Source organism: Schistocerca cancellata, chromosome 7 (assembly GCF_023864275.1).
Source record: "Schistocerca cancellata isolate TAMUIC-IGC-003103 chromosome 7, iqSchCanc2.1, whole genome shotgun sequence".
Classification (NCBI taxonomy): Eukaryota; Metazoa; Arthropoda; class Insecta; order Orthoptera; family Acrididae; genus Schistocerca; species Schistocerca cancellata.
The window spans coordinates 284,722,840-284,735,323 of record NC_064632.1 but is presented as its reverse complement, the minus strand read 5'-3'; the positions used below and the strand labels follow the sequence as shown (position 1 = coordinate 284,735,323).

The 12,484-nt window shown below is 41.2% G+C and overlaps 1 protein-coding gene across 1 annotated transcript in view; it reads left to right on the top strand.

Moving 5' to 3' along the window:
* LOC126092735 (ornithine decarboxylase-like) overlaps positions 1 to 12,484 on the top strand; it is a 116,785-nt gene that overhangs the window by 59,643 nt on the left and 44,658 nt on the right. Inside the window, exons 5-6 of the mRNA XM_049908461.1 lie at positions 10,908 to 11,205; positions 11,456 to 11,711. Of these exons, the coding sequence (XP_049764418.1) occupies positions 10,908 to 11,205; positions 11,456 to 11,711 (554 nt within the window). The remainder of the gene's footprint in view (positions 1 to 10,907; positions 11,206 to 11,455; positions 11,712 to 12,484) is intronic.

The window sequence follows — 12,484 nt, the reverse complement described above, 5'->3', positions numbered from 1 at the left end:
CTTTCAATCTTTCACAGGCATGTTCAATAGGGTTCATGTGTGGAGAACATGTTGACCACTCTACTCAAGTGATGTCATTATCCAGAAGGAAGTCATGCACAAGATGTGCATGATGGGGGTGCGAATTGTCATCCATGAAGATGAATGCCTCACCAATATGCTGCCGATGTGGTTACACTGTCGGTCAGAGGATAACATTCACGTATTGTACGGCACCTTCTATGACCACCAGCGGAGTATATCAGCCCCACATAATACCACCTGAAAAGAGCAGGGAACCTCCACCTTGCTGTACTCGCTGGACAGTGTGTCTAAGGCGTTCAGCCTGACGGGGTTGCCTCCAAACACATCTCCAACGATTGTCTGGTTGAAAGCATATGCAACACTAATCGGTGAAGAGAATGTGATGCCAATCCTGAGCAGTCCATTCAGCATGTTGGTGGGCCCATCTGTACCACATTGCATGGTGTCTTGGTTGCAAAGCCTATTGCACACAGTTTCAGTCATAACATGAGATCCTGTTGCTGCATGAAAAGCATTATTCAACATGGTGGTGTTGCTGTCAGGGTTCCTCCAAGCCATAATTCATAGGTAGCAGTCATTCCTTGCAGTTGTAGCCCTTGGGCAACCTGAGTGAGGCATGTCATTGACAGTTCCTGTCTCTCTGAATCTCCTTCGTGTCTAAACAACATCACTGTGGTTCACTCCGAGATTCCTGGACACTTCCCTTCTTGAGAGCCCTTCTTGGCACAAAGTAACAATACAGATGCAATCAAACCACAGTATTGACCATCTAGGCATGGTTGAATTACAGACAACACAAGCCGTATAGCCCCTTTCCTGGCAGAATGACAGGAACTGATCGGCTGTTGGACACCCTCTGTATGATAGACACTACTCATGCATGGTTGTTTATATCTTTGGGTGGGTTTAGTGACATCTCTGAACAGTCAAAGGGACTGTGTCTGTGATATAATATCCACAGTCAATGTCTGTCTTCAGTAGTTCTGGGAACTGGGGTGACACAAAACTTTTTTTGATGTGTGTAGCTCGTGTATGACATGTCATTTCGCAGGTGGCTCTCCCTTTGATAATATATGTTTTGCCAGTTAAGAGGGCTATTGTAGGTGGTGGTAGGAGGGTGCATAGGGCAAGTCTTGCAGCAGGGGCCATCACAGGGGTAGGAGCCATAGGGTAGGAAGATGGGTGCAGAAGGAGCATAGGGCCTTACAAGAAGATTGCAGAGATTGGGAGGGCAACGGAGAGCTATTCTAGGTGTGGTGGACATAATTTTAGACAGAATAGATCGCATTTCATGGCTTGATTTTAGGATATCATGGCCCTACTGAAGTAGGTGATTAATACATTCCAGACCAGGATAATACTGATTCAACAATGGTGTGTTCCGAAGCTGTTTTGTGGAGGGATCAGTAGTATCAGGATTGAATGTGATGGCCCAGGAAATCTGCTTTTTAACTAGGCTAGTGGGATAATTACATGCAGTGCGGGCTGAGATGAGAATGTTGGTGTACTGCTGTAAAGAGTCTGTGGGTATTACATGGTGTAAAACCATAATAACACACTTTTGCAGTCGAATGAACATTTATTTTAACCCTGAACAAAGCAATTACAAGAGAGGCTATCGAACATGGCATGCAGTGAGACATAGACAAAGTGAACTAAATGTAAAGTCAAAGAACATCAGTTCAAAGACATGGCGCTTCATGCCAGAGGTGCTACAGAGTTCCCCCCCCCTCCCCCCCCCCCCCTACGCTCCCCCCCCTACGCCACCCCCCCCCCCCCCCTTGGCAGTGCAGAGCATAGGGGTGAAGCAAGCTCATGTCAGCACAAAATCCTTGTGCCAGTGCAGCAGATGAAGGCAGCGTCTGGCGCGTGAAGTGGGCACATTGGAAGCCGCATTGTACAGCTGCTGCTGAGGTGGTGGCATCAGCGGGGCAAGGTGCCAGTGAAGAAAGGCTGGCTGGGGGCAGTGGAACATGGCTCAGAGATGGACAACCCAGGTTTTAATCAGTGCACTGAAACCATAGTCGATCGTCCATTGAGTACTATAACAAAGGTATTAACTCCGCGGCATAAGATGCGGTGCGGACCGGAGTTGGTGGTTGCAGAGCCATCCATATTGAGTTGTCTCATAGCATGACAAATTCGCATGACACCAGGTCTTTGTGTACAGACACTGGTGGTGTGGAATGAGCATGAGGTGGGGGTGGGCAAAGGCGAGCAACGTGTGCATGCACTCGTTCTGCGAGGGCCAAAAGATCAGTTGCACGGGTGGGGGTGTGTCCTTGATGAATTCAGCTGGCAGGATGAGAGGTTCTCCATATAAAATCTCTACCAGCAAAGCATTCAGGTCTTCCATGTGGGCAGAGTGGATGCCAAGTAAGACCCAAGGAAGAGCCTCAGACCAAAGTCCACCATGGTGCATAAGTGCAGCTTTAAGAATTCTCTGCCATGACTCAACCAAGTTGTTCACCTGCGGATGATAGGCTGTCGTGTGAAATTTGGCTGCTCCTTACAGCTCACACAGTTGAGCGAAAAGTGAGGACTCAAATAGTCATCACTGGTCCATTGTATGTGAAAGTGGGCAGCCAAATCTCTCCACCTATGCCAATAAGAAAGTGCGAGCATGGTATCTGCAGTAATGTCAACCAGAGGAACCACTTCAATCCAACGGGTTATGCAGTCAATTACAGACAAAATGTATTTGTACCCCTCAGACGGGGGAAGAGGATTGACCACATTCATGTTCACGTGCCGCAGGCGGCCACTGGGGATGTCAAACTGTCCTAAAGAAGGCTGCACATATCTGCCCACTTTACTATGTTGACAATGGACACACATGTGTGTCCAGGAGTGGCAATCATGCCACATGCATGGCCAGATGAAATGTTCAGTCACTAGTCTTGTCATTGCCCATGTCCTGAGGTGGTCCAGATTGTGTAAAGCATTGAAGATCCCGCACCGTAGGATGCACAGCACTAAGGGGTGGGAGTTGAGGTTTGATGGCAAGCAAAGACTCGTCATCCGAAACCAGTCATTGAATGTCCACACCCTCAGTCTGAAGTCACGCCAGTTCATCTAAGTTCAAGGGTGTGGAGATCACCGAGATACGAGACAGATAGTCAGCTACAACATTTTCCACACCATGGATGTAACTAGTGTCCGAAGAATGTTGGCAAATGAAGACCATGTGTTGGAAGTGTTGTGGTAGTAGATCCTTTGCCAAGTTGCATATTGCATCAATGAGGGGTTTATGGTCTGAGTGGATAGTGAAAGGACACCCCTCCACATCGCTCCTGAAGTGGGTACGTACAGGGTGCATGACAGTTGCGAGCAGCGCCCCCTTATGTTGCATGGGTAAGCTTGGAGGTGGGGTTGTGTGGAGAGGATGGGGGATGTAGCTGAAGGCAAAATCATTGTCATCCATGACAGACGGTGTTGGTGACGAATGATTGCATAGGCCTGATCGGCCATGCATAGACAAACATTGGGAGGATCTGCTACGTGAGATAGTAGGTATAGCTGTAGATCCGAAGGAAGCTTGACCATCCACAAGATCCACAGTGCAGCGTCTGATAGAGCTTGGTTGTCAATCAATGTAGAAGAAACCAGTTCCACAATTGTTGCCAAGTATGAGTCACAAACACAAGGATCTTCAACACATTTGCTTTTGAAGCAAAAGTGATTACACTCACAAAAGTATTCCTGTGTTAGAAAGATGAGTTAAGTGTAAGAATGGGCCAGTCATTAGACCCCATAAAAATTTTGTGATTGTCAAATAAAGTGCTTGTGATAATAACACCAGACAACAACAGAAATATATGCTTCTCATGTCTATATTCTCCTGCTTTCAGTGGAATAAGCTGCAAATATGCAGATGTTCGAAAGTATTTCTTCATGAATAAGTTGTACCTTATGTCATTGAATCAGTGTGATCCAGCTGTTTTTACATGTATTTTAAGATAATTCATATCTATTGTTAATTTACTACCACATGGAATTTCAAAAATATAGCGACTTTTCATTAATTAAGTATGAAATAATTAAATAAAAAAGCATTATCCTTACAAAGCATGTGAATGTTTGTTTTCTTATCACTTGAAGTGCTAGTCTCACTCCAGTTGTTAAACAGTAACAATTTTCGCACCAGAGAGTGTCTTGGCTGTATATATTAAACTATGATATTACTTCAGGAAACTCATAACCATCCAGATCATTATGTGTGCATTTCAAATGCATACTGCCTTGTTTACACCATGCTAATGAGGTAATTTTCATGAGAAAAACAATTTTAAATTTTTTTGCAACCAGTGGGTCAAAGTTACCCACAAAGGGCCAAAGTGACTGTAGTGTACAGTAATTCTTTGAATTAAATTTTTCTGTTTGAACTATTTATTATGGGAAGGAGAGCAGAAAATAAAAAACAATATTCCTATTAGAGGTTATGTTAGATCAAGAGCAGCTATCTCACTTTACTACATTTCAAATTGTATTTTCAAGATGTCCTTTTTCAAACAAACTGCCTTTATTTTGCTTATTGCTTTGTTTTTAATTTACAGTTAAGTTCTTTTTATATTTAAAAAAAAGGTGTATTTTTTCTTTTGCAGAATGTAGACCAACACATGTCAGCAGATATGCTAGTGTTACAAGACTTTGAGGTCATTTTTATAACTATGTTGCACATACTTCCAAATTCCATTTAAAATATATTAATTTTTAAAATGTACAATTATTGTAATACTGTTTTTTAATGACTCCATGCAAAATAATTAAATACATGCTGGTAAGTTAAAAATTACAAGGAGGTGGTTGAAGGGTCAGTTTTAGGGGATGAAATTCCAATTACTACCACCATTGTCATTTTAAAGAAGAAGTAGAAAAAGATTATGATGAATAAACCTATCTTTTGTAATTATTAATTCTTTCCTAATTGTGAGAGGGCACTGGAATTTGAAAGTATGAAAAGGAAGAGAAGGAAAAATAGTAGGTGAATATGGACTGGGGAAATGAGTGAAAGAGGAAGCTGCCTGGTAGAGTTTTGCACAGAGCATAATTTAATTATTGTTAACACTTGGTTTAAGAATCATAAAACAAGAGAGACCTGGAGACACTGGAAGGTTACAGATTGTTTATATAATTGTTTGACAGAGATTTAGTAACCAGATTTTAAATTGTAAGACATTTCCAGAGATAGATGTGGACTCTTGACCAAAATTTATTGATTATGAACTGCAGATTAAAACTGAAGAAATTGGAAAAAGCTAGGAAATTTATGAGATGGGATCTGGGTAAGTTGAAAGAACTAGAGGTTGTTGAGAGTTTCAGAAGGAGCATAGGCAATGGTTGACTAGAACAGGGGAAATGATTACAGTCAAGATGAATGGGTAGCTTTGAGATATGGAACAGTGAAGGCAGCAGAGAAACAAATAGTTAAAAAGACAAGGTCTAGTAGAAATCTATGGATAACTCAAGAGATATTGAATTTCATCAAAAAGGAGAAAATTTAAAAATGCAGCAAATGAAGCAGGTGGGAGGGAATACAACTGTCTAATAAGTGAGAGTGACAGGAAGTGCAAAATTGATAAGCAGGAATAGCTAGAGGACAAATGTAAGGATTGAGAAGCATATTTCAATAAGGAGAAGATAGATACAGCCCACAGGAAAACTAAAGAGGCCTTTGGGGAAACGAGAAGCAGCTGTATGAATATCAAGAGTTCACATGGTAAACCAATCCTAAGCAAAGAAGGGAAACCTGAAAGGTGGAAGGAGCACATAGAGGGTCTATACAGGGGAGATGAACTTGAAAGCAATATTATACACTGAAGCACCACAGAAACTGGTATAGACATGCGTATTCAAATACAGAGATATGTAAATAGGCAGAATATGACATTGTGGTCGGCAATGCCTATACAAGATAACCAGTGTCTGGTGCAGTTGTTAGATCAGTTACTGCTGCTACAATGGTTGGTTATCATGATTTAACTGAGTTCAAATGTGGTGTTATAGTCAGTGCACAAGTGATGAGACACAGCATCTCCGAGGTAGCAATGAAGTGGGGATTTTCCCATACAGCCATTTCACTAGTGTACCATGAATATCAGGAACATCAGATCTGTGACATCAGTGCAGATGGAAAAAGAACCTGCAAAAATGGGACAAACGACAACTGCAGAGAATTGTCCAATGTGAGAGAAATGCACCTCCAGTCTACATTTTATATCCTCTCTACTTCGACCATCATCAGTTATTTTGCTCCCCAAATAGCAAAACTCCTTTACTACTTTAAGTGTCTCATTTCCTAATGTAATTCCCTCAGCATCGCCTGATTTAATTCGACTACATCCCATTATCCTCTTTTGTTTTTGTCGATGTTCATCTTATATCCTCTTTTCAAGACACTGTCCATTCCATTCAACTGCTCTTCCAGGTCCTTCACTGTCTCTGACAGAGTTACAATGTCTTCAACAAACATCAAAGTTTTTATTTCTTCTTCATGGATTTTAATTCCTACTCCATATTTTTCTTTTGTTTCCTTTACTGCTTGCTCCATATACAGATTAAATAACATTGGGGATAAGCTACAACCCGGTCTCATTCCCTTCCCAACCACTGCTCCCCTGCATGCCCCTCGACTCTTATAACTGCCATCTGGTTTCTGTACAAATTTTAAATAGTCTTTCACTCCCTGTATTTTACTCTGCCACATTCAGATTTCGAAAGAGTGTATTCTAGTAAACATTGTCAAAAGCTTTCTTTAAGTCTACAAATGCTAGAAACATAGGTTTGCATTTTCTTAATGTATTTTCTAAGATAAGTCATAGGGTCAGTATTGCCTCATGTGTTCCAACATTTCTACGGAATCCAAACTGATTCTTTTGGGACTGGAAATATTGCAGCCCTGGTAGACCAGTATCTCCAATCAATCACACAGAGATACCCATCCATGCAGAAGACATCAGAAATTTCTTGGAAGGTCTTTGAGTCTTTTATTGTCACGCATTTCATGACTGAAAACAACAGTATGAAGTGTAATGTGCCACAGAATGATGTTATTGACAATATTTTATGCACTCCTGTACAGAGACAGCCCTTGAGCAATTCCTAGCACCTGCAAGCAGGCAACTCCTTGTCAACCTTCAGTTGAGTGGCACTATGCTACTGCCCTTGCATCTGTTTGTGGGCATGCAGAATCTGTGGCCTGTCAGAGTGGTTGCCTGCCTACAGGCACTTAAAAAACAGTCTAGTGTTGTCTCTGTACAGGCACATTTTTAAAGTGCTTAACAAAGGTTTGTAGGTTCACTGTTGGTATTGCTGTGTTGACACTGAACTGGAGAGATTGAGATTGGCGGGGGGGTCTTAGAGGGATCTTTGCCATTTTATTCAAGCGTGTAACAATGTCACACCCCCTACCCTGCACCCCCCTGCTCGACTCCCAGTGATCATGCTGCAGAAGGGTGCAAAAAGGGATAAATAACATTTACTGCTTCAGATCATGTCCAAGTTTTATTGAATGTTTTTGAAAGGTTCCTTGTGTTCCATGGTATATACTAGAGCAGAAACTGTAGTCAAGCCACAGTAAAAAGGGACTGGATCACATTCAAAGATGCTGCAGTCGCATGATGTTCTCAGAGAAGGGTTGAATCATCTGGGGATGTCAGCAGTGTGAAAGGTTGTCAAGAACATAATTTTGTTGCACATGATACTGGAAACTGTCGTTTTCAATCACAAAACCTGTGTAAATGTCTCTCCAATGGAAGGGATGGTTTTTTTCTCCTGAGGCTTTTTCATGTTGATAGCCAGTAACAACATATCTAAAATGTTTATCTTGGCCAACCATAAGAAAACTACATGAATTCTACTCTGGGTGTTGCAGTTCTGACCAACATCACAGAGGCATCAAGAGAGGGGGTGAGATATGTGTAAGATGGGTATGATAACCTTACAATCATATAACATGGCCCTGGTGGCATTGGGCAGAATTGCGGTGACATTTCATGTCAGTGCTTAAACCTCATGTGAATATCTGAGCTCTGGCCTTGCTGTTCGATGCCTTGCCAAATCTGAGGGCGATCTTCCAAGGTGCCACACTTATGCACCATTGCAGAGGAAGGTTTTAGGGACCTTTGAGTCAAATTTCACACTTCTGCATGACAATGGGAAATGTCACAGGGTTTTGAAAATGTGCTCTTCTAATTCCTTTGTGCAGTGTACTTTGCATTTAAGGACCTTGTCTGCAAATAAATTAGAGAGCAGCTGCAGGAACTGGAATGGTCCCATCCTATGACACCCCTTCATTGGGCTGGATGGAAGAAGTACTCCTCGACATCCAGATACAGCTCCTCCCACCCCCTGTGGCTTTGTACAAATTAAGCAATAACATCATTGTGCTCTGAGCATGTGGTAAGCAAAAAGTTCTCTAATTCCTGCAACAGTGTAACTCCAATTCCCAAACTTCAATTCATCTGGTGCTTTCCCAAGTCCTTGACATTGACCATCATGTCATGAAAGTACATATCCAAACCTCACTAAATATAAAACCCACCAACAAGCAACAAGACTTTGCATCCTCCTACCTCTGTACTAAATATACATAAAGATGCTCCTTTTTTAGCTACATTTTTACTCTCTCTCTCTCATTCTCTTCGTGCTTTCCTGTCTCCTTTCCCACTTTCATACTAGTTCTTCACTGCACTCATCTCTTACTCATTATCCATATTTTCTTCTTGCTCATTCATCTATCAACTTTCTATTGAATGTATTTTTTTAACCACTCTCTCTGACCTCCTCCCCCCCCCCCCCCCAAACCCCCAAATCTTTGTCTCCTCTCATGCTTGACCCAACTCACCTTTATTCCCTTCTTCCGGAAGGACTTAAGGAAAGCAGTTATCAATCTAAAAAGGGCTATTTTGAACACCAAAGTACACTACTGGCCATTAAAATTGCTACACCAAGAAGAAATGCAGATGATAAACGGGTATTCATTGGACAAATATATTATATTAGACCCAAGTGTGATTACATTTTCACACAGTTTGGTTGCATAGATCCTGAGAAATCAGTACCCAGAACAACCACCTCTAGCCATAATAACAGCCTTGATATGCCTGGGCATTGAGTCAAACAGAGCTTGGATGGCATGTACAGGTACAGCTGCCCATGCAGCTTCAACACGATACCACAGTTCATCAAGAGTAGTGACTGGCGTATTGTGATGAGCCAGTTGCTCGGTCACCATTGACCAGACATTTTCAATTGATGAGAGATCTGGAGAATGTGCTGGCCAGGCCAGCAGTCGAACATTTTCTGTATCCAGAAAGGGCCGTACAGGACCTGAAACATGCGGTCGTGCATTATCCTGCTGAAATGTAGGGTTTCGCAGGGATCGAATGAAGAGTAGAGCCATGGGTCGTAACACATCTGAAATGTAACGTCCACTGTTCAAAGTGCTGTCAATGCGAACAAGAGGTGACCGAGACGTCTAACCAATGGCACCTCATACCATCATGCTGGGTGATATGCCAGTATGGCGATGACGAGTACATGCTTCAAATGTGCGTTCACCATCATGTCGCCAAAGATGGATGCGACCATCATGATGCTGTAAACAGAACCTGGATTCATCCGAAAAAATGACGTTTTGCCATTTGTGCACCCAGGTTCGTCATTGAGTACACTATCACAGGCACTCCTGTCTGTGATGCAGCGTCAAGGCTAACCGCAGCCATGGTCTCCAAGCTGACAGTCCATGTTGCTGCAAACATCGTCGAACTGTTCGTGCAGATGGTTGTTATCTTGCAGATGTCCCCATCTGTTGACTCAGGGATTGAGACGTGGCTGCACATTCCATTACAGCCATGCAGATAAGATGCCTGTCATCTCGACTGCTAGTGATACGAGGCCGTTGGGATCCAGCACGGTGTTCCGTATTACCCTCCTGAACCCACTGATTCCATATTCTGCTAACAATCATTGGATCTTGACCAACGTGAGCAGCAATGTCATGATACGATAAACTGCAATCGCGATAGGCTACAATCTGACCTTTATCAAAGTCGGAAATGTGATGGTACACATTTCTCCTCCTTACACGAGGCATCACAACAACATTTCACCAGGCAACACCGGTCAACTGCTGTTTGTGTATGAGAAATTGGTTGGAAACTTTACTCATGTCAGCACGATGTAGGTGTCTCCACCGGTGCCAACCTTGTGTGAATGCTCTGGAAAGCTAATCATTTGCATATCACAGCACCTTCTTCCTGTCAGTTAAATTTTGCATCTGTAGCATGTCATCTTCATGGTGTAGCAATTTTAATGGCCAGTAGTGTACTTTACCAGGCATGGTTCTGTTGGAGGTAGTATGTTGTTGCCTTCTTTCAACCTTTGAACTGCCTTATCCAGCCAGTTATAGGGAGACCTACAGTTTAATGTGGATCCCAAACCATGGTGGAGCTCAGCATTTTTCACATAAGACAATGTTGCTGTAAGTGAAAGAAGTTGTAAATGACAGTTAAAGTCCTATAACTGACCAGAGATTGATCCCAAGACCTTTGGATTTGTAGTCTGGCACTTGACTGCTAAGCCACTGAGCCAGATTGACCTTACACTTCCAAAAGCAATGCATAATTTGTTCGTTTTCTTTCATCGGCCATGTATATCAGCAGTCTTAGAATTTCACCCTCTGAATGTATGTAGTGGCCAACCATCCTGTCTCCCTGTAATTTGCAGTTTTTTCAATCAATATTCCTTTTGACATAAATAAATAAATAAATATTGTAAGAACATTTGGTTTGTTTGGATAACTATTTTTTCTGAAAATACTGTGTAAGACAATAAAAATCAAGAAATTAGCTTAATATATTACTCAGTCTTTCATTTTTCAGGCTGGTGATACGGATACGATGTGATGCAGCTATAGCAAAAAGCTGCCTGGGGAAGAAATTTGGTTGTGACCCAGAGAGAGAGGCACCACATCTAATGAATGTGGCGCACTCATTAGGACTAGAGATTGTGGGTGTCAGTTTCCATGTTGGTTCTGGCTGTGATGATCCACCTGTTTATCACAAAGCTATTGCAGCATCCCGAAAGGTTTTTGACCATGGGGTGTTTCTGGGTTTCTCCATGAAACTAATTGATATTGGTGGTGGTTTTCCTGGTGAAAAGGGTTGTTCTTTAGACAGGGTAATATTATAAGTCTCTCACTTGTTAGAGAACTTCTTCGTTTACAGAAACCTTGCATAATTTTTTCTCTACAATAAGTACAAAATACTTGCAAAAGCTTATTTTATATTTGCTGTATACACAGTGTTGTTTGCTATTTTTCAAGCACACATACATTTTTTTGGATCTCATTCTGAAGTAGAACTTTCACATATAAAGAAATTCACTACACAGTGTTGTGTAACATATAATTTTTCTTTCAATTTTACAGATAGCACAGGTGGTGAATAATGCTCTGGAAGAATTCTTTCCTGATTGTGGCACACAAGTTATAGCAGAACCAGGGCGCTTTTATGTTGCTTCTGCTTACACACTTGCTGCAAATGTCCACTCCAAAAGAGAGCTTAGTAATGTAAAGGATGGATCCATAACGTCAGTCATGTACTATATAAATGATGGAGTATATGGTAGTTTTAACTTCATATTGTATGCACCTGCAAAAGTGACACCAATTCCTGTTAAAGTAAGTTTGATACAGTTTTTGCACAATTATCATCATTAATATTGTGTGAAATGGGTGAATCACATCTTATAATTTCCCTATGCTGCTTCTTGAAAGTAAGGAAACAAATTAAAATGAATGAAAAGAAATTGTGCTCTAAGTAATTTAAAATTTATTCACTGCTTCTTTCATTTCAGCATCTTCTTGCCATGCTAATAGTCGGTTTCAGAGTTATGGATTTACTTTAGTTATCTTAACTTTAAATTTTATTAATATATCACTTAGCAACAACGTACGTAATCATTCAGATCAAATCTATTTTAACTGGAATTACTTTTAATCTGAACTACTTCTGCTTCAGTTCTCAATGCACACCAGAATCATTCAGTTATTTGTTTTGTAAATGCATACATAATAAATACAGTGCATGTCATAATGGAAAATTGAGGTCCCATCTGTGCTACTTCATCATACTGGGATTGTGTTTATGCCTCACTGAAAATGTGCGCTTAGTTTGATAATCAGGCATTTTCCAAAGAATAATAATATGGCACTATAGCAAAATAGTGTGTAAAAACTTTTATCATATTCTGTGGGTAGTATTACTGCTTTTCAAGATCTGTTATACACATATATGTGCATTGTGTTCTTCTTTATAAAATACATTTGTTTGTGTAATTAATGGTTTGGTGTACTATATGGCTTGTAACTGGAATAATCATTTCTAATTAAAGCCATTTCAGCAGCTTGCATGCTGTGTTTCTTAAGTCAAACTGTTAAGTGTACTGTAATGAGTGC